Here is a 26928-nt window from a genome sequence, read left to right on the forward strand (position 1 = left end):
CCTTCTGTAGCTCCACGCTCCTTGTATGCATGGACTGTTAACACATCAGACTTGCATGCAGGGGGAGTTTGTGAAGGAGATTTTTATAAACATTGGTATTGGATGTAAAAAAGAACCACACTGTGAATCACCTCTTTTCTCCACCCACTGTAATTAGTTTTTACGTTCGTGCTCCCAAATCACACTCTGATTCCCTCTGACTCATTACACCTGAATAAAATGCACTGAGCTGATGCGAGTGCATTTCCATCATCATCACATTATTTACCAAACATGAAAACAAATGAAGCACTTTCATTAAAGACGTGCAAGATGTATTGAACTGTCGGAAGTAATGAAAAAAAGATGCCACCATGAGAATGAAGTGGAAGGTAGAATACAAGCAAATTATTGGCATCACAGTTCAATTGAAAAGAAAGAGTATGCAGACATTGGTACAGTCTTTCAAATTTGTGTTCTGTAATGTAAATATAAATATAAACCAAATCACCATTGTACTACTTATAGTTGTATTATACTACTGTACAATTTACAGTGCATGTATATATATATATATATATATATAGACAGTGAAAATTAGAGCTAGCTGAAGCAGAAAAGTCTTCTGGTCCTGTGGAGGTAGAGGAGGGGCTGTATAAACCCAGTTGTTAAAGCTAAGGCTGTGGAAATGGTTAAGGCAGTGGTGAACTCCAGAGTCGTCAAGCAACATTGTAGTGGAATAACAGCCTCGTACAAAAAGAAATTAATGGCCATGGAAATCGTGGTAAGCAAAATGAGTTTAAAGGCCCGCCTCTTCACCGTACTGTTCTTCTTCTTCTCTGTGGCTTTTTCTCCTGGTCCAGGGCGTTTCAGAGCCCTGAGAACTGAGAGGCAGCAGAAAAGCATTACGGAGAAGAAGAGACAATTCTGGATGAAACTCCCATAAAGATACAGAGGCTTTGAATATGTGTACCAAAAGTAAATGCAGGAAGCCAAAACAATCAGCCAGGCAACGCTGCAACAGGCCACCCTGTACCTCAGCGGTTTAAATCGAAGAAATAAGACGGGGTGGACGACCCCAGCGTAGCACTCGACACAGATGCAACACTGTAAAAGAGGACGTGCTGTATAAAAAAGCCCCCGTGAAAACATGAAGGCATTGAAACAGAAGTACAATTCCAACCTTAAAAAAACGTAATACCATACGTTGGATAAAGAGACAAATATCTCAGTCATGGCCAAGTTGAGGGGAAAGACGTCTGAGGCCAAAGTCTCTTTGGCTCCTGCAGATATCAGCCACACGACGTAAGCATTCAGAGGAAGACCCAGGATGTTGTTCACCAAAGCTGAAGCGATGACTAAAGCCACATGATGCGACGTGACAGAAAGTGAGTGGTCATTCTCTGTGGTGTTCATCTCGTGACTGTGAAGGAGAAGAAGATCAGTCGGGGCTTGTTAATACAAAGAAGAATGAAAATAACTCTCTGTCATAAACAAACCTTTACAATAATATCTTAAGAAGTTCACAGCAATAACATCCTGCACATAACTGAACAAACTTTGATTCAAACCTGGTGTAGTGATGAACGGTCTGGACTTCTGGTCAGGCAGCAAAGAAGTGAAGATTTGGAGTGACACACAAAGGGCCCTGCAGGGGCTTATTACTTGGCTTACTGTTGACATAATCAAATAAACTACAAAAACAACACTCAGTGGACAGGCTGTGAAATGTAAATTTCTTTCAATCACAAAAGGAAGACAGGGCTCACTGCCTTTAAACATTTTTGCAGGCTGTGTCCTGCCTTTCGTCCTCTGTCCGCTGACACGGACAGCAACCACAGTGGCCCCGTGTGCAGGTGTAGAGGTCACTTCAGGTCATTTACACAAAGTTGTTTTTTCCTCCTCACCCTGCCAGTGATGAAAAGTGATCATTTACATTCACGCAAGCACTGTACCTTTACTTGAGTATTTCCATTTTCACTACATTTATTTGATAACATTATTTTTTAGTTACTGTAAAGATTCAGATTAATGATACAGTGTATAACCAACAAATACATTTTGATTTTATTTTATCAATAAAATTTTATCTTCAGGGGGAAATTCACAAGCTACCCAGCAGTATGTAAAGTCTCATGCATACACAAAGTATTCCCATGCATATGTGAAATGCAATACACATTCCTACCAGTGGTTTCACTGTCATCTGCTGATATAGAGGTAGCGGTAATCCTCCAAGGACTGCAGCAAAGCACTAGCAAAGGCAGTAAAGAAGAGGGCTGCTATCTACTCAACATGGATGTGAACAATGTGCAGGATTCAGAACGGTTGGAAAATCAGCTTTGCAGATGTTTCATGAGGAGAGATGCATATTTCCTAGAGCTCCAGGATACACACAATGAGATTTGGTGAGTAACACTGTGTATATATAAATAAACAGTTTGCTGAAAAGGAAACTCCACAAGGCACCTGTAGGTTTTGGTTGATAACTGCAATAATACTTGCTTCAACACACTACAGTCATGTTTGTATTACGTTTTGCAGTGTAGCACATACACCTGAGAGTAGTAGAACATAAAAAGAATACCATACAATAAAAAGCTCACTTAAAATGCCGCCAAAATCTCTCAATATGCTTTAAGTCCACCTAACATGGATTGCTGTCATTGGAATACATTTTCTTTTTAGTCTGTTGTAATATACATTAATACTACTGCAGTCAGTCTGAAGAATATAGCAGCTGCCAACATTTCTGTTAGTAGTTCTGTTTGATTTCCTCCAACACCTGTAAGTTTGCATATAGGGCCCTGGCCGTGCTTCGTGTCTGTTAGGTGGAAAACATGTAAAGCAGTGTTGTATCTTTGGGTCATTTCACTTGCAAATCATGTGAGCTACAAGGAGAGAGGCTAATGTTCCTCCCATGAGTCACTGTGAAGGTCCCAGATAAGTTAAAAATGTAATCGTAGTACACAGGCTCTCATAAATATGAGAAAGTGATTTCTTCATATGCTAATAATTAAATTGCATTTAATTATTTTCATTTTAAGTTTGTCATTTTTCAAGTTTGAAACTGCTTTTCAATTTGTCGGGTTGTTTAAAGTGTTGGTGCAGCTGGTTGAAGGTCATGAAGAGGTTTAGTGTTATTTAATGTTTATATAATGACAAGGTCAGTGAAGCAGGTTATAAACATGAAAAAGTAAGATATAATAAAAACAACAAAAAGCTTATGGTATATATTATTTATGGTAAAATGGTTCATGGTGCTTGTTGCAGAATGAATACTCCTTTAGAAATAAATAAATTGGCCTTCCGATAATGTAATTTATGAGATCTAAAGAAATGAAGAATATTTTTGAATCATACAGAATTATCTGTGCCATTGTTTATGATATTTGTTAACAAATGATGACATAAACATTTACAGTATGAGTTAGACAGCATCACTATACAGTCATCCACAACAACATTAATGTGCTTATTATTAGGATGAAAATAGATGTTTCCACCATCAACCATGGAGCCACAGCTCCACTGCAGGTGTCACCTGAAGAAAACACCATGCAGGCTGGGAGGGAACCTCTGGCAGGAGAAGCATTCCCTCTCACCCACATCGTGGCTGAGCTCCTTCTCTGTCTCTCAGGCATTTCCTGGATTACTCTGTCTTTTCACAGAACTAAATCAGCTCTTGAGTGTGATGATCCTCATTATGCGTCCTCTGGTGCAAAGCTGCATCTGCCTGGAACAATACCTTGCAACTGACCATCCTGTGATATTCCTCAGGTGTAAACCTCTGAGGTACAAGGTGGCCTGTTACTGCTTCTCTTGGCTGATCGTGATTACAGGGTCCATCGTTGGTCTGGGTTTTGATTTACATGAAGGTTTTTCTTCCATCCTGCTGTTGACGGCTCTCTGCTTTCTTCCACCTATGTTTCAACTATATATGGCGGGGAAAGTGTACACTAAATGCTATTGTCTATAAGCAGAAAAATGTCTTTAAGACATTAATCATAGAGGCCATGATCACAAAAATAACTAAATCAATCATAGTTATAAATGAGTCATGTAACACAGATGAATTATGCACAATGCAGTAGTTGAAATGATCATATTTAGTAACTTTATTAAAGTAAATTTACTTTGATTTTATATTTCTATTTTCTTATGAAGGGATATCGAGCTCTTTGTAGTGTTTTGTATCATAGCTTCAAACCTTCATTGTGAAAGTTGTTCTCCGTAAGACAATGAAAACTTGAAAGGTTTGAAACAGCGTGCAGATTTTTGTTTTTACACGAACGTGCAAGCATATTTTTACCATTTAGCTGCAGTTTGTTTCAGACACGTTTTTTTTCTCATAAAAGCATCACAGTTGAATATAGGCCCTCTTTTATTAGTATTAGAGGACTGCTATTGTTATACTCGCAGTGTCATCAACAACTTTACATTGTACTTTACAGTCTAGGGCTGCAACCTTCACAATGGACTTCCCACAGCTCCCCTGTTGTGAAATCTTAGTAAGGCATTGGGTTCTGCTTCAGCTGGCAGAGGGTAACAGAGGAGCCCACACCAAAACCAGCATACAAAGGCTCACTGAACTGAGCTTTGAACCTGTGGATAAGCTCCATAGTCTCTGATACCGAGTAAAAGGCCACAGTGTTGCCGGCATAATCAAGGTACACACCAATCCGTGTGGCCCTGGGAGCATCAGGAAGGTCTCGGTCTACTTTGTTGTGCCAGGCTGAGTAGCCTGAGTCTGAGCAGAGGAGACTCCAAGACTTGTCGTTGTAGCCCAGCAGGCTGTGTGAATTTTTCCCTTTGCGACTGATGCTTTTGTAGGCCAACCCAATGGAAAACTCCCCACTCCACTCTGCTTCCCAGTAAAATCTAAAACCAGTCAGAGGCTCCTTGCACAGCACCTGGGAGAAGCCATCAAAGCGTTCTGGGTGATCTGGGTAAAACTGGACTGTTTTCTTGCGTGTGACCCTCTGGTTCCCATCCGACAGGACCAGCTCTTTGTAGACTGTGTTTGGATCAAAGGACATCTTGCAGGAGTCTGAGTAAAAACAGCCATACGCATTTCTTAATTATTTATCTTTAGATGTGGAGCATCTCATTGATCAAGATCATTCACGTTCCCTCGCTCACTGTCTTTAACCCACAATAACTAAATATCTGAGAAAACTGCATTAATGAATATGGCTGTCAAGGAAAAGCAAACATGTCAAAGTAGTCACTTTGTTTACATTGATAGGAACCAAATGAACTGATCGTAAACACTTTACTCACATCTCAAGAAGTCTGTCCTGGTTTTTGGTTCCTGAAAATCAACCCTGGAAGGAACTGTTTGGATGTGGAAACATGGACATGTGTTACTTGGTTTTATCTGAAATGAATTACATAATTACATAAATCAAATGAGAAACTTTAAAACACTTTCCATCTACATCTTTCTTGTTCTCTTCCCAGAAATAAAATCTATATGATTGATGTTCATGTGTGTTTAAAGGTAAAATTGGACACATTTCTGCTCACATTTACCTTTGAGTCGTTTGTCTCCATTTCTTGGCAAAAGTATGTAGACAGGGGTTTCACTGACTGTAAAGATGATGCAGCATTAGATCAGCCTGTTCCACTTTATAGTTTTCACAGTATAAAGACATTTTGTCAATATTATTTACTGAACACAAACCTGTCTTGGAGATTTTGCTCAGTTCCTTCTTACAGATCTCATCCAGATGTTCCTTCATCTCTGTGGCCGTCTTGCTCATCTCTCCAAAAGAGAACTGGGGGTTGATGAGCACTTTGGGCACCATGGCTTCAGGAGGAACACACAGGGTCGGAAAATTCTGTTCAACGAGAAACAGGGGCTCCATTATTCAGTCAACAAGTCAAGAACACAAACAGAAGAGCAGCCTCACTTGAGAAAAGGACATACTCTCAATTGTTAAACCTTGATTTGTGCACACTTTGCCATCTAAAAAATCCAGTGTTCTACTGATGTTATATTACATGGCGAGTATGAACGGCATGAACGCTAATATTTCTTGCAGCTCTGTACGGACTTTCACTTTCAGCACCTGCAGAAAGTGAATGTTGTCCTCTGTTTCGAGGATCTGACGTAGCTCCGCGTCTCTGCGCTGCAGCTCCAGTATCTCCTGCTCCAGACGGTCCACATAGCCCTCAGCCTGCGACATCGCTGACTGCATGTTGGCCATTATCATCTGATTGATTTCGGCCTTCCAGCGCTCCACTGCCTGCAGCATTTCGTGGAATGTCTTATCGCTTTCTGCCTGTGCTCGCTGGGCACAACTCTAAAAAGTAAGTCAGTAAGTCAGAGAGGAGTGCGGTGTGAGATTTGATACCACCACCAGATGAAATATAACACCATGAGACCTTAAAATGTACAAACGCAGTCATTCATGTTTGATTAGGTGATGTCTGATCTTACTTTTAGGACATCCACATTATGTTTGAGCTCCTGCAGCTCCTTCATCCTCTCCTGAATGATGTGCTGGACTTCAGACTGGGTGACCACCAAGACTTTCTATTGGAAGAACATGACGATAAGAACTTCAGAAAACAAGACAAATGCTTAATATGTGGCATTTGGGATCATTTTGGATGAAGCTTCAGTGAGAGAGAGTTCTTCTCTTTCATGGAATTGATTAAAAAAAGGAAATTCACATCTGACAGACGCTAAGATGGCACACGTTTTGACTCACCAACTAGTCAGACTCACTTGTTTTTCGATGCGCTCTTCTTCTGCTGAGGTAATGTTGTGGCTGCGGTGCTCTCTGACAGTACACAGCACACAGATACACATCTGGTCAGAGCGACAGAACAGCTCCAGGCCTTTCTCATGCTGAGGGCAGATCTTCCTGTCCAGGTGGCCCGTCTCATCCACCAGCTTGTGTCTCTTGAAGGTGGATGACTCGTAATGTGGCTTGACGTGCGTTTCGCAGTAGTAGGCCAAGCACATGAGGCACGACTTGACGGCCTTGTTGCGCCGGCCGACGCAGAAGTCACAGTAAGATTCTCGGTGCATGTAGGGAAAAGGAGTGAGCTCCGGAAGCTGCCGGCGTGGCTCGTGGTGCACGTCGGGCAGATTGCGCCTCAGCACGGGCCGCGGGGTGAAGGTTGCGCGGCACTGTGGGCAGCTGTATACACCCATGTGGTCAAACTGGTCCCAGTAGATCTTGATGCACTCCAGGCAGTAGGTGTCACCGCAGGGGATAGTGACCGGGTCTCTCAGCGCGTCCACACACAGGGGACAGTAATCCTCTGGTGGTAAAGGGAAACTAGACTCAGCCATGATGATGATGAACGAGACAAATTCGGGATGAACTCAGAATGGCCTTCAGTCAGTTTGTGTCATGGGTCAATCCTCAAACTGTTAACATGGGTAAGTCAGCAAGTGATGGTGAGTCAAGTGGTGTCGGTCAGGATGAGGTCCAGAGACAGTCCAGCCACAGGCTCCTGTGCTCCTCCAGCTCCTTCTCAAACCAGAGGGAGGACTGCTCCCTGGTGACATTTAAAGACAAGCCTTTGTTTCTACTGTAAACAGAAAGGTGACGTCTTCCCACAGCATGTGAGTGAAAGTACAGAGGTCTGCAACCGTGACAGAATCTGCTTCACAAGCAGGAATTCCAGGTAAACTCCCACAGTGAGGTCAGGTCAAGTGATCCGCTGATATTGCTGTATCTTTCCAAAACAAGATAAAAATGTTTACTATAAGAGACATAACAGAAACTAATCAGTGATTTGTTCAGGGAAGAGATTCGCTGTCCATTGTTGTGTATTGATTTTCCCCTAAATCTAACATTTACCATGGGTGAGGAATGGACTGCACTGGTCAGTGTTTCCACCCTCCAGCTTTCCATTTGACTGAAAAGTGAGTTTCATGATGGTGCATGATGTCAAAACAACTTGTCCTGTCTATCCTGTGAACAAAACACAGGACATCAGTATCAGTATGCAGGTACCCACAGGAGCAGATTAAAACCTGAAAAACAATGCGAGGTATAATCACTGCAGTGCCAGAAGACAAGGCTGAAACAATAGTTAAGAAATATTCCATTTTCAGCTTAATTTAAAGGTATAAACTTTAATTTGACGAAAACATTATAAAAGAACAAATTATCGGTTTTTAATACAAAAACTTTAAAACACTTGCAAAAACACAGAAAATATTTTGAAAACAAAATCTAATTCATTTACTACAATAGATTCATTGATTTGGAACTTGATTATCCCAACCCCCACTAGGGGTTGCCAAAGCTCAATTTTGAATCTTCTTGATTTTTGAGGGGTGTAAGAAATCTTTTCTCAAAGATATACAGTGGGTCCATATATCTCAGAATTTAATTCATTTCTGTGCAGAAAACTAAATGAAATTGTTATTTTCAAAGTTTATTATGTGAGATAGAAACTTAACACAGGAGAAGGGCGCAGTGAAGACCTGAACACATGCTGTGGTCACAGAGCCTTCACAATGAACTGGTCAACAAACAAGCCTATGACTGTTAAGAATCTAAATACATAATAATATATAATACAGACTAAGAATCATATGAAAAGTTTCTAAAATGTCAAGACAACTTATCTTTAATGAAATAAAAACAGCTCAAAATTCATCCAAATTGCTCATTTTCCACAATCTTCCTGGGCTTACTGCATTCACTATTTAGGTTAATTGTGCAGTTTACAGTTGTTCTGCACTGTTATTGTTATTGTTATTGTTATTGAATATAATGTGAAATATCCATAAAACATGTGGCCCAGTCAGGGGATGTCAGTTTACTCACTGATAGAAAATGGGTCCCTTAAGGAAAAAGATTGGGAAACACTTTACATTTACACTTTCCACTTCACATTTTTGAGCCCACACTGTATCTATAAATGTGTGGAGAGTTGCATTTGAAGGTGTTGACCCTCAGTTTCTTGTGCAAGGCCCCCCCTTCTCACAAATCTCAGTTTTACGCCTGTCTGTGAACTGACTCTCCAATTTCCACCACAGTGATTATGAATAGTAGTATATAATTGAGTCGGGCTGAATCGGAGTGAGAATAGGTTTATATAATGTATATAGTTGATATGATAGCATAGGTACATGTACCGAATCCCAACAGCAGCATTGTTTGACCTCTACAGTGCAGCTGTGGCACATACATGAGTGTCCACAAAAGGCCTTCCCTGTATTCCTGGTCTGATATCCACTTTGACTGATATGAAGCTGTGAGATGGGACAATCTTCCCTGTAACGTGTCAGCTCTACACTGTCACTGTTCTTTGTCCTTTGAAGGGCCGCTCTCATCTCTGTCCAGACAAGAGGGCTCTTGTGGCGATGGCAGTATGAGAGAAACGGAGAGCAGGAGAGGGTGGGAGAGCGAGCACGGCGCAAAGCTATGAGCTGAGTTCACTGTTAAAGGAGAGACAGAAAAGGGTCAGAGCAGTAAATTCCAGAGAGCAGGATGAGAGTAATAATGTAACACCTGCCCCAAAAGCACAGGTTACAAAAGAAACATCTGAAGGTATGCAACAGAAATCAGCAGGACAATGAATCAAAGTGCAATCAAATAAACAGAACGTGATAAATGTTTCTACAGAAGCAAGTCTGTGCACAGAGGCGAGGAGCTAATGAGACTGAATAGACACAAGAGAGGCTGAGTGGCCATGATGTCATTGACTGTGCTGGTTGGTACTCTCTCCCTCCGCCCCTCTCCCCTTCCCTCTCTCCTCATGCCTCTCTGCATCTCTCCATCGCTGTCGTCAGTGTGAGATAGTCTGGGAGTGGCAGGAAGGAGGAGGAGAGGCAGAGGTGAAAGAAGAAGAAAGAGGAGGACTACAGATACTCACACCGCATCCTTCCATTTACGGCAGCAGGTACACTTTACTCTCTTTTTCAGCATCACCGTTTCATGCCGTCAGAACCAAAACAACAAAGGGGCAACGGCAGCGACACAACAAAAACCTGTCCGAGATATGTGATATTGTGATATTTAACAGTTGCCATACGATCTTGTCTTATTTCATGCTCCAGTAAAGGCAATCCCTTGTGATATTTATCTGTACATTTTCAGATGGAACACTACATTTTAAAATGGGATTCAATATTGTTCCCAAAAGTACTGCTAGCCAACACTGGGTCTACAGTGTTATTTACATATGCTTTTATGAATGCATGACAAGTGTGTTTAGATGCATTTTCTATGCTACAAACAGTCCAATTATGAATAAGTACTTTCCTTTAAATATATTCTTATTTTGTATTTAGAAATCATGTTTTTAGGTCACTGTTTATTTCCGTACATAACTAAACAAACATCCTTACTTTTCAGCAAACAGCAATTAAGTAATGGACAAGCGTGTGTTTGTGTGTGTGTCTGTGTGTGTGTGTGTGAGAGAGAGAGATAGAGAGACAGAGAGATTGAGTGGAGAAGGAGAAGAGAAAGAGAAGGAGCATGTTTGTTTCTCACTGGAGATTGAACAGCAGAGCAGCCATTCGGAAACTGAGCTGATTGAATTAAATTGACGCAAGAGCAGCTTGTGTAACACTAACATTATGATGGAAGTGAAAGTGTGTCCGTGCGTGTGTGTGTGTGTGTGTGTGTGTGTGTGTGTGTGTGTGTGTGTGTGTGAGAGAGAGAGAGAGAGAGACAGAGAGGCAGAGCGAGAGAGTGAGAGAAAATGTTCACTTAGACTGACCATGATGGCAGCCGTTTCTTGGCAGGCCTATCGTTAATCAGCTAATAGAGTCTTTATGAATTAGTGTGAGTTCTTCAGTTTCACAAAATGTCCTCACAAGAATAGAAAGTAAACCAAAGTAAGTATGTTTTTTCATCTCTTGTTGAAGGGCTATTTTAGTCTTAGGACAATGCATTAAGCTGACGTTGAACATAATCATTGTGTGTCTGTCTGTCAACCTGGAATGCATGTATACTGCGTATCTGTCAGCATGGCTGAGGGCTCAGTGTCTGTGGCAGAGGTGGAGACCTCCTTCCAGAAGTTTGCGGTCCATGGAGACACGAAGGCCACAGGGAAGGAGATGAACGGCAAGAACTTTGTCAAGATGTGCAAGGACTGCAACATCGTTGACGTCAAGAACGTCACCACTACGGATGTTGACATAGTTTTCAGCAAAGTCAAGTAAGATTTCGTCCAGGCTCAGTTTTCCACAGCTAAAACATTCTCAACACAGAAACCCTCTCACACTGTAACACAGAAGAAGAGCAGTGTCAGCTGTTGCAGAGGACATCAGCATCAACTGCACAAAACCATGGAGAGTCAGTAAATGGTTATTAAAACAAATTCATCTATGCTGATACGCAAAACGTCATATACTAAAACTGGCTCATTAGCACTGCACATGGAACATGGTACGTAGTAAAGTAAGCCTTCGCCTTTGCTGAGGCTCAGGCTGACGGGAAAGTCGTCCCTGTTGCAGGTGTCTGGTGATCCAAAAACCAAAGCAGTGAAGAAATTACATTGCATTAACCTCATGATACCAGATTAAAAGTCAGGAGATCACCAAAGTCACTTCATCCTCTGGACACCACAGATATATGCAGGCCGCCAAATTTCACGGCAATCCATCCAGACGTTTCGCTAAGAGCCCCAAATGGTAACTTCATGCTGGTGCTCGAGGAAGTCAGGGGACCACCATAATAGACATTGAGATATTTCAGTGTGCACACTGTGTGTTTTTCCTCAGGGCGAAGTCAGCTCGTGTAATCACATTTGAGCAATTCAACCAGGCCCTGACGGAGTTGGCTCCCAAACGTTTTAAAGGCAAAAGCAAAGAGGAGGCGCTTCAGCAGCTCTACGGTCTGATTGCTGGTAAGGAGCCAGCCAACGTCGGAATCACTGTGAGTATTTTTCATCAGTTAGAAGACACACACACACACACACACACACACACACACACCACTGGCCACCCTCAGGCATGCAACATCCAGGGACTGCACTTATGGATCCCTCCAAAGTTAAATGTCAGGCTCTAACTGACTCAACACCATACAGCTGATTAATTATGTTTCCTGAGAAGCTTTAGAAGCTTTGGTATAATGAAGAGAATACTTGGTGAATAACTTAGAAGGACTTCCATCAGTGTTTGATTGGTTAAATCAATTAAATTGTTTAGTCCCAAATTAAAATGTGACTTGTGCATTTTAAGCATGAATCAGTTCTTCCAGCGAGATAATTCATGGAGGTGCTTGAAAAAACAAATAATTAAGTGATTATTAAGTAAGCATGTGAATGTCTGTCTGTGTGCACTTATGTTCTTCACTGAATGAGCAAAGGAGGAAAAGCTGTTTGGTTTTTTAGTTACATTTTCCTGTAACCTTGATGTGTTGTTGTTTTTAGAGAGTGGCAAAGGCAGCAGCGGTGGACAGACTGACTGACACCACTAAATACACCGGAACGCACAAGGAGCGGTTTGACGAGTCGGGCAAAGGCAAAGGGAAGGGCGGCCGCGAGGACATCCCAGACACCAGCGGCTATGTCTCTGCTTACAAGGGCAGTGGCACCTACGACGACAAAGTGAAAGAAGCATAACTCTGCTGACACATTATGAAAACCTTGTTTAACCCCATAACCCGAATTAGGTTTGTTAAAAAAAAACAAAAACAACATAAATACATCGGCTTCTCTATTTTTGAAGACAAGATAAATGTGCTGGACTGAAGTCCTGTGGGCCGAGCATTCACCACACTTTTAAAGAAGAATTAATGAAAAAAAGACATGAATGGAGTTTCAAGGTTTTCATAAGTGACAACCAGGATGGGAAACCTAAAGAAAGAGTTGAAATAATCCAAAGATAATGAAAACACTTAGCTGCACTCAGTCAAGAAATGCTCAATGGATCATAGCATGAACAACTCATAGTGTTTTGTATATTTTCAGTGATTTTACAAGGACGAACAGGTAAAACTGTGCTTGTAGCCGAGCATGCTTTAAGGAAACTAACTCTGCTTTGTAGTGTAGTTTAATACTGTGCCTTACTATTGATGTAGCCAGCAGCGTGAATGCTCTGATGTACAGTAATGTGCTGGTATTCTCAGTTACCTTGATGCAATAGTTTTAAAGGATGACACTCCTTCACTTGCTAAGCTTATCGTCAGTGCCTTTTGCTGCATGACCAATTAGTGCCCGCTGTTATTCTTGTCATGGAATTTATTCATATCATTAAATGTAATTCATTATATGACATGAAATGTAGAAGTACAGTATGTATAAAATGTAATAAGAGATGAAGAACACAGAATAAGTAAGTAAATAGGAGCTCGTCCTGCCTTCAATAGACTTGAATTAACCTCATCACTTGGTGGCTGCAAGTCTGTTAGTTTAATTTGCCGTGGACATTTGTCTGTTCAGAGTGGTCAGTACTTAGATAGGCTCTCTGCTTTCGTGCAGGTTTTGTTTGGGTTGTTTTAGACCGCATCAGTTGTCCCTGCTATTTGATCCACTGCTCTGTTGAATAAATATTTTCCACAATAAAGTCTGTTGCATGAGCTGCTCCTGTTCGTTCAGTTATCTTTGCCACAGGTGGCGTAGAAAACACCAGTTCTGAGGTGAGTGATGCTTTTGTGGCATTCATTTCACACTCATTTGTGGGCAGCAATGAGAAAATTCCGGTACAATTCTGAGGGACTCAGGGCTCATTAGACAGTTTCATAGGATGGTCCATTTGGCCATTCTCACCTGATCTGGATACTGGGGAAACTGTTCTGCTCAGGGGAATTGGGTTAATTGTTCTGTCTGTGCACGCAGACTTGGTTCAAGAGGAAGTCTGTATGGGTGTTTGTCCCCAACTACCTGTAACTGAGGTGGACATTTGGCCATTGTCTTGGCTGGGCACTGTGTCTGTGCTGATGTGTGTCCAAACGTCTTAACCCAGTTGCCATCTGTCTTGCAGTGACAGTGTGTGTCTGGAAGTGCTTCCTGCCTGTCCTGACATGCATGCAATTCATCTTCCTGCTTCCCAGACCTCTCAGAAGGGTCTAGATGATGTTGTTGTCTCATCCGACATGAGGACACCTTGTGAGGGGGAGGAGGGAATAGCAGTTGATTCATCTAACCACCATCCACCCCTTTGGTCTGGTTTGTTTTGCCTCACTTACAGACTGATGATTCATTTATTATGTTGCGTTTGGCTTAGTTTGAAATAATATATTGTTTAAAGCACTTTAAATCTGGTGTGGTCTCCATGTTTGTCTAGTTCACCGAGCCTCAACTGTCACAACTGTACTGATGAATCTTTATTCCTTATTTTTTCCTCACTGACATCATGCTCTAATTCGTTTGTGTCTGTTTTATTTGGTTCCAGATTTAATCAACTAAAAATTTAACATGTCTCCCAGAATTAAACTCGCTCTCTCTCTGTCTCTACACACACACACACACGCACACACACACACACACACACACACACACACACATATATATATATAGTATAAATGCACCAACATGATGCTTTTTTACTATTATATCAAACTTTATCTATTTTACATTTCACTGATTTGAATATGGAGAATTTGGGGAAATATTGTAAGAATATGCATTTTAATATTCTCAAAACCAATTTTGAGGGGCTGACTTCAGCTTTAACAGACAGGAGGTGGATTTGCAGTATTGAGAAATGAAAAATGAAAAAAAAAAAAAAAAATCTTAAGTAATGTTCTCAATAAATAGCTCTTTAAAGCAATGAAGGTTAAAGATAATAACCCTTATCTAAGGCCTGCAGTAATACCTGGGATAGGATTTCACAACATAAAGAGTCCCTGCAGAACAATAAACACTCAGTGTACACTCAACCTCCTGCCTGGACCCTCCTTGTAATGTGACCCTGATGGCATTTATGGAGCCATTCTAACGCTGCTCCTCGTATGGTGCACATGTTTGAAGATCTCTTTCCTCCTCTTCATCTCACATTATTGGCCTGAGCTGATAAGCATCGCCCGGGTTTTGTGTGGATTCTGTCATTGAATTTCATAAAACAGAGCCTGTATTCCTGTACTACTGACTCAGTACTGTGATCTCAGTACACAAATAATATTATTTACTTATTTATTCGTAAGTTACTATTTTTTTTTTTCATCTATTCGAATGTGTTATCTGAGGTAAAGATTCTTGAGGCGTACTTTTAAAAAGTGTGCTAAATCACAAATGCTTTTAATAGTAATTCAAAGTATTATGAAAAGTATACTTACTGCTTACTTTACTTATTTCAGTACATTTCCAACACATTGGTGTTTGGTATTTTGAATACTCATGAATCATAATTTTCACTGGTGTGCTTCAGTTCAATTAAAGTTTGTAAAAGGTTGTGCCAATTTAGCAACTATTCACACTTCAAGTATACTCAAGTATTACTCAAGAGGTACTCAAGTATTTACTCGAAGTTGAAAAAAACAGTACAAACTGTACATAGTAAATGAGGACTGACAGCCAGGGGATGGACACAGTGTTGAAAGATGCTAAAAAGCTCTGTAGGGGAAGTGTATATTTAGTTGGCAATTATCTGCGGGTTGAGTGCTACAAGCCAACCCTGTCAGAGTACATGTAGTCATCTGATCCATTGCTAATATACAAATATTGATTATAGCAGCTTTTAAACACTGTTATGGCACAACCAAAATAAGAATGGAGTTTGTACGGAGTTATGATTAAATATTTATACTTCAAGAAGAAAGTCTTATAGAAAATCACAATTAGAACTCACTAACCTACATACTGTGAGACAAATGAGGTTACAGGGACACAACTCTCACTCTTAATGGTGCGGTATTACAAAACTCTAATGTCTTAATTGTAAGTAATAAGATACACAACAGATCCTTCAGCTCCTATGACCTAAAAGACATCTTTACTGATCATTAAACAGACTTAAATAATGTCAGTATTCAACACTTTCCATTTCAAACTGCTTTCTCATGGTCCAACCACGACGGACAAAAAGACTTCCACACACTAGTGGAAACACCAGCCTAAACTTAACTAGGGCCTTCTTTGATCCAGTGTCATCGGTATCGAGGGACGGGTGCAGAGGGGCGACACAACAGGCTTATCATCAACAACAAACTGAGCAATTCTATCAGTCAACCTGACACCTCTGACCCAATAACCAACATATACACACAGGCTCGGTAAGATACAATCTTTAGGAGATTTTGACACACACTAGGGAGCTTATCAGGACAGTCCCGGCTGAAACCTACCCCCACAGGTCACACCCAGCCTGAGGAGCACAGGGTTGAAAGTGTGTGTGGGAGTGGAATCAATGTAGTGAAACAGACCGTTCATGAACTACTGGGAGCTGCCAGTTGACTGGACACACAGATCTACTCCACCCACTTGGAAATAAAAGTGAGGTGGAAAGAAACATCTTTTACAAGCTACCTGCAAGACCCCAAGGTCCTCACTATTTGTATCTTTTTGCCTTTTATTGGTTATCATGAATACTGCTGGTGTGAACGCTGGACTATAAGATTTCACGTGGACACAGATTGAAGACGACATCCTCTGATGGACTGCAGTCAGTACATTTTTTTCCTTTTTTTTTACAAAAATGAGACAAATACAAAGATACACTGCGATATTATGGCAGTTCTGTGCAGGTTATTCTTGCACAAATGAGAAAATGAATGAACGTTGTCTTTTCAAACTTGAATTGACTTGAAATTCGTTTTTCAGTCAGTTACTGTTTAACTACTATGCAACTACAAAATACTGTGTCTGCAGGCATTTCAAAGCATCGTGAGATGAGAGTCCTTGCGTGCACTCTGTTCACCTTGGCCCTGCTGTGGGACAGCGTGAGAGCCGAAGATACTATCAGCAGCCTCCGCGTGGCGGCAGGTAAACCAATCTGTTATTCAGCTGCTGTTCTGAGAAAAACTTCACATGCTGGAAAAACAAATGGTGCTTAACAAGGCATGCTGGCTAAGAACCTTTTTGCTGCACGTTGTGGATGGGTGTCAAGGATATTTGATGAAAGGTGAGCTGGCCAGCCGATCATACAGAGGAAGGAAGAGAAAAGGGTTTCCATCAGGTGTGCCCTCCCCAATTTCTCCCCATCAGAAACTATAAACAAATATCATCGCAAATTACCACAGTGACATCTCTTTTGATGTGATTTAATGCACACATACAGTAGATATGATTCCCATCATGACACCACAGCTCAAAACACCCATTAATCTCTGTCCAATTCAGTGTATGAAATGTGTTGATGGTCCTTTTCTTTCTTTCCTTTCACATTTGCAGTAGGGTGGGAGGGGGAGCTGCCGTGCAGGAACTGGGACTGCGAGTGTGCGTTCAAGCGCCAGCGAGGCTGCTGCTGTGCCGCCCGGGAGCTCCGAGAAGCGGAGGATCAAATCTTCACAAGAGTGATGGACCTGTTGACGAGCACGTCCCAGCTGGGGGACAGTATCCGTGAAGTCATAGGTACTCAACAGTCCACAGAATCAAGCGGCTACAATCTGCATAAGTCCAAATTCATGTGATTCCAGCTGTTGATAGAACAGCTTGTGTTGTTTTGAGTCTATTATCTACTTAAGGGACAGCCCAACCTGAAGCAAAATTTGACCATGTCAAAACAATCTCACCTGTTTGTATTTTTCTGAGCACTTCAAATTTGTTTGGTCCATGTTTTTTTTTGTTTCAAAAAAGCCAGCGTGGATGAAAACTCATCCTTGCTGTTAATCAAGCTGAATTGTCTGTTTGCTCAACTGTTGGCTTGTGTCTGTCTCAGGAGGGATGAGGGTTGCGTTCACAGCCTCCATGAGCGACAGAACAAACTGCTTTGGACCTTTCACCAGGAACAGCCCCATTCCTTATGATGTCATCACCCTCAACCATGGAAGTGGATATAACCCTGCCCTGGGTAAGTGCTCACAAGTGGTACTGTGATCAGGGGTGGACTGGGACAAAAAATCGCCCCTGGCATTTTGGACCAGACCGGCCCACCACATTCGATGGTGCACACCTTTTTGGTCTTTTCGGTCTCTTGAATGTGTATACCAACCATGCAATGAGTTAAATCCATCACAGTAATGGATCTTTAAGCAGAATTCATCCTGTTGGAAAAGAGAAAGAGAAAGAATAGAGATGAGAAATGATGGATCAGATGCTTACTCTTCCAACAGTAGTACTCAATAAATTGTGAACTTGCCCAGTCCAAAAGGAGGAATGTAGCTGAACTCCTGAATGAACTTTGAACTCAGTGTATGTATGTTTGAGAGAGAGAGAGAGAGAGAGAGAGAGAGAGAGAGAGAGAGAGAGAGAGAGAGATTTAATGATTGGTCAGTCTTCAAGATAAAAATAGCAGTGTACAAACTGAAAAAAGAGGGATGATGCCACATGAATGAAGGAGAGAGAAAGAGAAGCAATAGACATGGTTGATTGATGTGATTATCACTGTTTTCCAGACAAAGCAGTGTTGAATAAAGAAGGCCTGTGAACTTGGTCAAATTCTTAAAAAAGAAGACATCATCCTGTATGTGTGTGACAGATAGAAAGAGAATGAGAGGATCATCTGTGTCTTTTGCATTACATTAACTGTGAACTTACCAAGGAAAAGGGATGCAAGTGAAGTCATCCGCCTAAAGGATGCATTACGCCGGCAGGACCACAGCGAAAGGGGTTGGTGTTTAATGATGTGACTGGGCCAGCCCAATGTCAATCAGGCCGTTGATCAACTGTCTGGTATTATGGGCCGGTCAGACCAATATTTAAAATAAAAAAAAAAAGTGGCCGACTGTCAGCCCAAATAGCACATGGGCCCACTGGGAAAATGCCTGCTATGCCAGATGGTCAGTCCGTCCCTGACTGTGATTCCAACATCGTGTAAAGTTGTTGTCCAACTGTGATTCGTGTATTTGCTGGATTTCTTTCTGAATGACTTTAACCACAGACGAGCAGTGAAACTGGCTGATTTGTATTTGGTTGGCAAACATGTAACTAGCAGACATATACAGGGCATGTATGGAATATGGTCCAAACTGAACTTGCAGTTTAAACTAACATGTTATTTGTTCCAGGCATATTCACAGCTCCTTGTTCGGGACTGTACTCCTTCTCCTTCTCGGTCTACTCCAAGGTTGGCAAGGAGGGCGAGAGGATGTACTACAAGGTGCAACTCATGAGAAACAATGAGGTGGTGGCATCTATTTGGGAAGACAACAGAGAGGACTCAGAAGACAGCAGCTCCCAGACTCTACTGCTGTCACTGCAGCAGGGAGGCCAGGTCTATGTAGAGCTGAAGAACGGCAGACAGCTTTGTGGGATCGTCGAGGGCTTAAACACCTTCTCTGGAGCGTTGATTTACTCCACTCTGGCCTAAAAGATTGATGTATTTCAATGTGGTCTAATGCGTCCGCCTGGTCCAAAGCATCTAAAGGTGTACCCCTATACAGTATATATGTTCTATATTTATGTATGGGTTTCAGAAAGACATTACAAAATAAAGAAGACTATAAATATGGCATATTTTGATGTCTGGTAAGGACTTAAATGTAACTGCACTGTGGAGGTTTTTTTTTTTTTTAATTTTTTTTTAGAACTTTAATAAAAATAGAATCAAATGCATTTCAGACAATTTATTCATATTTTTGTTTAATGAATGGTGAAAGTAGGGAATAGCGGCTTTAATACAGAATGAATGGCACCACACTAAACCACATCAGCCACAGGGCATATAAGCAGTTATTTTCCTATTTGCTAGTAATGATGACTCCAGAGTACTATGCTAGTGCAGAGATCTGCCCACACTTATTAATGAAATGGCATCCAAAAAATCTGGAACAATGCAGATCTAGGTACCTTGATAATCATGTCTTGTGAGACAAGCCAAAGGTCATTTAGTCTATTACCGTTGCTCTGATCCAGGACTGTGTTCTACATATCATGGTCCTTCTTGGCTATCTCTCAGAATCTCTCGGAAGTCACAACTTCTGAAGGAAATCTTATTTAGTTTAAAGAGTTTAAAGCTGAAATGACATCACACAACTGCAACAGAAAACATTATTTACCATGACACAGAGAGGCCCCTTCCACTAAAGTCAATACAAACCATGAAAAAGCCAAACACGGCACAGAACTCCTTCCTCCCTAACGAGTGCTCTGTGCTGTGAGGCCGGAAGATATAAATGAGATCACAGATGTAAATATTGGAATTGCTGCACCGGTATTCATATATATATTATACAATCCTAGATCAAGGCTATCAGCTTATACATTTTTTTTTAAGTTTCTCCTTAAATCTCTCCTAAAATACGTATTTGTGTTCACATTTTCACTGTCATTTCACACAGTGTCATATGCAGTGTCAATCATTCACTAAGGGTAATGCTACAATCTACAGCAAAGTAACTACAGACCAATCTCAAAACTTTTTATCTAAGGTTCTGTAGAAAGTAATTTCATCCCAACTGATATAATTTATGAATAATAATAGTGTTTTTACAGTTTCCAGTCTGGTTTTAGAGCACTTCATAGTACCAAGACAGCACTTGTTAAGGTTAGTAAAGACCTTCTGCTAACTGCAGACAGAAGTGACAGCTTGATTTTAGTTCTTTTAGACCAAAATGCTTCCTTTGACACAGTTGATCACAGTATCCTCTGGCATCATTTGGAGACCGAGGTAGGCATCAAGTCTTAGCTTAGCTTAGCACACTAGGTTTAGCTTCTAGAAGTCTAGCTTTCTTCTCCTCTTAAAACTTTTCTTTTTGTGAAACCTTTTAAACATATTTAATTCAAATTTTATTGACACAGTTTTCATGCCTGTTTATTTGATCCTATTCAGTTCATTTTATTGTCTTTACTTTGTCTGTGCTCATGTCCTTGGCCTCATTTAATTTTGTTTGCCTTATCTATTTTTTTCTATTTTTTTTGTAAAGCACTTTCTAACATTGCTAAGAAAAGTGCTATATAAATAAAGTTTAGTAATATTATCATCATATTCTGTGAGATCATCTTAAGCGTTGCTGTCCTGTGAGAAGCATGCATCTGTACAGTGATATCCAGCTAATTGAAAAGGGTTTTTGAATAGTTTATTTAGCTTAAGAAGAATCTGAATTCTCTCAGCCCATAAAAGAACCCTTAATAAGTTTATCAGAAAGGTTGGAGATACATGGTTTTCACTGCATGGGAAGGGTATAATAAATTGTAATCTAAAAGGCTTGTAGAAACTAAGGCTGTCAGACAAAGTGTATCTGCATCTGAGATGAAGTGGTGTAGAAGTATAAAGTAAAATTCAAAATTGTGAACTGAATGTGAACTAGCTCATTTTAATGTGTGTAAAGTGGACTTTGAGCTGTAGCTCTTGTGAAGTGTGAACGTGCACAACCCTGCCTGTTATATTGCATAACATTGTACAGGTGCATCTATTTGTCTGCTCTCTCAGTTGGCCTTTATCGTTCACAAAGATTTCATGTTAGGAATCTGACTTATTTATAAATGCGAAGCCGGTGCAGAGATGTAGAATTTGAACACAAATTGCCATGCAATATAATATTATGGAGATAAAATATAATAACATAAAATGTATGTTATGTAGGAAAAAAGCAGATCAAAAAGAGACCATTGCAGACATATTTAACTTTATTTGAACACCACTTACAATGCACAAACATGAGCTCATCTGATATCTCATGATTACAAACGGATAAAAAAAAACTGTGTTACTACTGCGTCCTTTACATTACATTTAGGTATATGCTCAGCTGCTCTGTGTAATGCGATCTTGAGTTTGGGCTGTTGTTTGTCCACATTCTCATTTTGGAGGCTGAGTGAAAAAAAACATTTCAGTGGTCAACAGAGTAAAATAACAGGAAGAGCAATTTGAAGTGTAGTTACACATGAAAACAATTTACACATAAACAATTTCTTCCTTGGTATTTCTCAGTCCTCAGGGAGTAGTGGATAGGATGGATAGCCCCAAGCCAAATCATCAAACAGTAAGCCAAGGGCTGCACGACACACAAAATGTCCTTTTCTATCTTCTCAGCCAGGAGGAGCACTGTGATCAGGGGTACATGGCTGAAAAATATAGTCACCAGGAAGATCAGGACTATATTGAAAGCCCTTTTCTTCATCAAGTTGGATCCCTCCCTCTCCCCTTCCCCTGGCGAAGGCTGTTTCAGAGCCCTGAGAACTGATATGCAGCAGAAGGCATTGATGATAAAGACGCAAGTAAAAACCGCTATGTATATGCTCACTGATAACTGATTTTGACTGCACACCAACATTTGGAATACACCAATCACGACGGTTTGCAGCCACACAACACAACTAAAGCTCATTCTGTACCGCAGGGGTTTATACCTGAGGTACAGCACAGGGTGTGTGACTGCAAGGTAACGCTCCACACAGATGATGGTCTGGAATTGAATCCTGGCTGTTAATGTTATGCTGATGAGTTTAGACAATGTGACTACCGCTATATTGTCTATGAGCATTATCAGAATCTCCAGGAATTCAAAAAGCAGCTCTGTGAGGACCAAGTGGAACTCAAAGACTTCCATCCTGTCTGTCCAGAAGACAGGAGACGATATCATCAGCCACAGCACCCAGCCATTAGTGGGCAGAAAGATCACGACATAAGGCGCAATTGCGGGTACGAAAATGGGAGAGTGCAGACAGAGACCACACTCAAAATCTGTGAGGTTTTCTTCTCTCGCCGAGAGGTTTTGCATGTTTCCTGGAAAGAAGTACAAGGGAAAAACAGAAAAATAGTGGAGAGGAATTCTTTCAACATTCTGACCCAACTCAGCTCTTTCTCAATGACTAGAAATGGTCAGAAGTGTCTGTTAAATGTAGTAATCAAGGAGGACAGCGTGAGCTATGTCAGTAAAATCTACAATTCACCAGATGAATACACATCTGTATGAAAAACAAACAACAAACAGATTAAGAAAATTTACTGTTTCACATATTGCCTCGAAAGGTAAGAAAAGTTTAGAAAGATGAAAGCACTAACCTTGTCTTTCCCTGAGTTTATTCCCAAAGGTGCAGGAGGATCTCTAGCTTTAATCACATCATCCACAAAACACCTGTTTTCATCTCATGATCGGTAACCAAATAACATTGACGAGAAATTCATTCCGACATGCAAAACCTGTAGATGTAGATCAATTTGAGTAAAGAGGGTTTGGCGCTTATCAGGTGTTGTGGTTGGTGGATATTAAAATTCCGTGCTATGTGCAGCATGTGCAGCAAGCAGAGAAGTGTGCTGGAAATGAATACGATGCAATATAATTAATTTAGCTGTGGTATGTATCTGTATGAAAACATGGCTAATGGCTTTAAATTTGCTGAAGTAAATGGTCCGTCATAAGAATGCAGCTTCGCACTTTCCCAGATATTAGGTGACCTGTTGTTTTCTAAGAGATGGGCGCAAAGAAACCAAAATTGTTTCCATATACTTTTCTTGTGTAGCCACCAGACTGTTCTCATCAGTTTAATCACAGTCAATTAAGGACGTCACCAGCAGCATCTCCAGCCGTGCTCATCGAGATGTTCCAGTTGGAAATGATTATTTGATGACGAGAATGACGTTTTAGCAGGTTTTAACCCACCCAGGGACACTGTAAAAGTCAAAGAGCAGAGCAAATCTTTTATTACTTTTATTTATCAGAGATACTCATCGTCAGGTCTTAAGAGGGAGGATAGTCGTCCACTGGGACAATTGTGAAGATCCTCCAGTGGTATGTTTATGAAAGCACATGTTGCAACCTGTTAACTGGTTCATGTGGTTGTGGTTGCAGGTTTATGGAGTTCAATCAAGTGTAAAATATGTAATAATACTGCAGCTGGACACACACACACACACGGTTTTTGATTGTTCCACTGTTGTCCCAAATTATGTTATTGAACCTAACACAGTTTCTTATTATTAATGAATGTATGAGGTGATTATTTAGCTTGTTAGTTAAATAATCCCAACTAAGAATGCCATGGGGGCTAAAGTTGCACATTAGCATTCAAAGAGAACACACGACCATCATTATTGCATTAAGCTGTTTAATAACTAGTATTCACTTAGCAGGAAAAGCAGGAATTTGTTCAATGTTTTCCAAAAAATGCCAAGAAATCATCAAAAATGTCTCTTACAACTTACACACATTATTCAATGATATGCTGCTGGGGGAGAGTGTAAAACAAAAGCCCACAATGATCAAACAAACCTGAAGCACAAAGATATGGACTGTAGAGCATATTCAACTTTGATATGTATCATCTGACTAATTCAGACAGTTTAAAGATGGTGGGATGCTTTTCCCCACCTGCTGGAGAAGAACTACTGGACTCTCACGGAGTCAGAACATTGCAGTTCAGACTGCTCTTAGCGCCTGCGCTCTCCAAGACATAGACAACTTTACAATCTCTCAGACCTTGAATGTTGACTTGACCATTCATTATCTCAGTTATGTTGAACGTCTCATAGGGGGGGATGAGCACTTCTGCCTCATCATCATAATATGAATATTTTTTCAAAAAAGCACCTGAACAGGTTTTAATTTTAAAGCAGGTCTCGTTACCAAAATCTCTCAAGTCTGCTCTGTAAGAGCTGGAGGTAAAGGAACCAAACCGAATAATTTGGTTGACTTTGCCAGTAAACTTAACATTGGTACGCCTGTAAGTATTGTGACAGTAGTAATTGTTATTCAAGATCTGTATGGCAGATGTTAGCAGGAAATGTAAAGAGTGGAACTTGAATGAGGACCTATAGAGGCTCCTTTGTGTCCGGACTGCATCATTGAACATCTTGTACATTTTGTCAGCTGTATAAACACAGATTGCTTGCAGGTGATCTTTGGTTAGAGCCATGTCCTTTCTGTGTTTTAGCTTTCTTTTAGCACATTTTTCTGCCTCACTCCAGGCGTCTACAAATGGATTCATGTTCTTTTCTTCCTCAAAGTATTTGTACTTGACTGTTTCCATCATTGCGTCATCGCAGCCAAAGTACATGTCATCAACTGAATCTTCAGCCATGCTCAGTGGGATGCCTACATCTCGTAGAGTGAAGTTCAAACGGATCTAAAAGGGAAACAAAGAAAAAGACAGAGAGCGTGGTCATTAGACAGACACTGATAAAACTGTGCTTTATTATTCTGAGTGTTTATTTGTAAACCTGGCCTGGATGCTGAAAGTGTTTTCCTTAGAGCAGGTATGTCATTGGAGTCGTCATGCACACCCGCCATCATGCATTTTACTGAACCCTCCACACTCAACAAGTTATGGTATCAAATAATACTGCAGCTATAATAAATAAGCTAGCACTTGCAAAATGTTGCTCTTAGTTTCAGCAACAATCAAGTCAAAATATCTTAATAATATGTAATTAACGGGGGAACATTAGATATGCATTTTGTTTTATTACTATCAATCAAAATGTATGTATGAGAAATGTGTTCAAAGTAAATTTTTTTTTTTTTTTTTTTTTTTTAATCACTGTTTGCATTTGTGAAATTTTGGCAATGTCCACCAAATTTCAGATCCTCCACTCACCGTCATGGAGTCAACAGGCAGCATCCAGCAAAGGAGTAAACACAGCAGAGTAAAAATCATGTTTCTCTTCATCGCTGCCGTCGTGAAAACTGTTCCTGAAGTCAGCAACAGTGAAATTAGTTACAGCATGTACTGCACTCTAAGAAATGATTTTCCACAGCTTTTTCCACATAAATAAAAGTGTTAGTTAATTGTTTTAAGACAACGCTCATAATACAGTACAAATATAGTTTAGAAATGATGTCATAAGGATCCATTAGCAGATCATGTTAACTGTGAAAAAAGTTTGAATTTTTCTTGCCATGTGTGCTGTTTAATGTTCACAGTCCGAAAAAGTAGGATGAAAGTTCATTTCTCTGCAGCTTTATGCAAACTGATTTTTTTTTTCTCCTTTTTCATCTTCAAATTTTAAAAATACAGCATCATAGGCAACGTAAGTCACTGTAAGACTGAGCACGACAGCTCTCAATCACGTAAAATCTACGAGTGGAGTGCAGTAATAAGAACATTAATGTAATTTACATTATTGGTCAAAGCTACACTCTTTGCAGAAGATTGATTTGAAAGCTCAACTCACCGGTCTTCAGGATGAGAAGGTCAAAGGTTCTGATCAGGCAGCTGGTCCTCAGCATGTGTTCAGGACTTTTCTTCAACTCTATATATACCTTGCCTTTCTGACCAGACGTCACAAGTCCTCACGCACATACGTGTGTGTGTGTGTGTGTGTGGGCAGACAATGTGAATGTTCTAAACCTTGTCTGTGCTGGTAAATGAGTGTGTGTGTGTGTGTGTGTGTGTGTTTGCGTGCTGTGCATCTTTCATTTGATTGTGGGTTTTTTTCTCAATTGTTTAGTCAGAACCGAACAGCCGGGAAACCAAGTAAAGGAAGCATACGTGCTCAAGTAAGCCAAATCACATGAGATGGCAGGTGTCTGTGTCTGTCTGTGTAAAAGCAGACATCAATACTTTTCAATATGTTTTAACAGAATAATAGTATTAATAGCGTGTTATACACATTTCAAACACACAGAGCACGTGACAAAGAGCAAATTCCATGATAACACTGGTCCAGAGTGGCAGTGGTAGTAAGTCAGTGAGAGGGACATATTCAATCATATTAAGTCCTTTTTCATATCTTTGGTGTGATTATGTGGAGGAAATGAGGCCAGAGTCAGAGTCTGGGGCCAAAGTGCTCAAAAATAAGCAAACTAATCATAACGTCTGAGGTCCAAAAACAGCTTTGCATGGTCATATACTGTACAGGAGGATGACATAAGGAGGTCCTAACAATGTCTAATGTTTAAGTCTTGGCTGCAGCACATCATATCCAATGAATCTTAAAGTTTCAGCGTGCTTTAAGACGGAGAGGCTTTCTTTAAGGTAGTCGTGTTGTTGTATTGGCTCTGGGCTTAAGTTGAAATATTGAACTTTACAATTAGATGATGC

General features: G+C 40.6%; 4 protein-coding genes across 5 annotated transcripts; 2 read left to right on the forward strand and 2 right to left on the reverse strand.

Moving 5' to 3' along the window:
• Nucleotides 1–4151: 4151 nt before the first annotated feature.
• On the reverse strand, nucleotides 4152–7459 carry ftr84 (finTRIM family, member 84). The gene is made up of 7 exons (XM_076728837.1): nucleotides 6716–7459; nucleotides 6425–6520; nucleotides 6054–6287; nucleotides 5666–5822; nucleotides 5515–5571; nucleotides 5263–5316; nucleotides 4152–5029 (listed from the first exon to the last, which is right to left on the reverse strand). Exons 1-7 carry the CDS (start codon nucleotides 7286–7288, stop codon nucleotides 4488–4490), a joined length of 1713 nt encoding a protein of 570 aa, XP_076584952.1. The 5' UTR covers nucleotides 7289–7459; the 3' UTR covers nucleotides 4152–4487.
• Nucleotides 7460–9748: 2289 nt separating this feature from the next.
• Nucleotides 9749–13487, forward strand: tppp2 (tubulin polymerization-promoting protein family member 2). Of its 2 annotated transcripts, XM_076728839.1 has the most exons (4): nucleotides 9749–9858; nucleotides 10930–11121; nucleotides 11687–11840; nucleotides 12340–13487. In XM_076728839.1, the coding sequence occupies exons 2-4, from the start codon at nucleotides 10931–10933 to the stop codon at nucleotides 12529–12531; spliced, it is 537 nt and encodes a 178-aa protein (XP_076584954.1). In that variant the 5' UTR covers nucleotides 9749–9858; nucleotide 10930; the 3' UTR covers nucleotides 12532–13487. The 2 variants fall into 2 exon arrangements, with proteins under 2 accessions (XP_076584954.1, XP_076584953.1); XM_076728838.1 differs by lacking the exon at nucleotides 9749–9858 and having other exon boundaries at nucleotides 9867–11121.
• Nucleotides 13488–16659: 3172 nt separating this feature from the next.
• Nucleotides 16660–19351, forward strand: cbln18 (cerebellin 18). The gene is made up of 4 exons (XM_076729146.1): nucleotides 16660–16830; nucleotides 17239–17418; nucleotides 17726–17857; nucleotides 19014–19351. Exons 1-4 carry the CDS (start codon nucleotides 16689–16691, stop codon nucleotides 19313–19315), a joined length of 756 nt encoding a protein of 251 aa, XP_076585261.1. The 5' UTR covers nucleotides 16660–16688; the 3' UTR covers nucleotides 19316–19351.
• Nucleotides 19352–24282: 4931 nt separating this feature from the next.
• On the reverse strand, nucleotides 24283–25554 carry LOC143319890 (erythroblast NAD(P)(+)--arginine ADP-ribosyltransferase-like). The gene is made up of 2 exons (XM_076729145.1): nucleotides 25483–25554; nucleotides 24283–25011 (listed from the first exon to the last, which is right to left on the reverse strand). The coding sequence occupies exons 1-2, from the start codon at nucleotides 25552–25554 to the stop codon at nucleotides 24283–24285; spliced, it is 801 nt and encodes a 266-aa protein (XP_076585260.1).
• Nucleotides 25555–26928: the final 1374 nt, after the last annotated feature.

The sequence above is a fragment of the Chaetodon auriga genome, chromosome 4 (genome assembly GCF_051107435.1).
Source record: "Chaetodon auriga isolate fChaAug3 chromosome 4, fChaAug3.hap1, whole genome shotgun sequence".
Taxonomy (NCBI): domain Eukaryota; kingdom Metazoa; phylum Chordata; class Actinopteri; order Chaetodontiformes; family Chaetodontidae; genus Chaetodon; species Chaetodon auriga.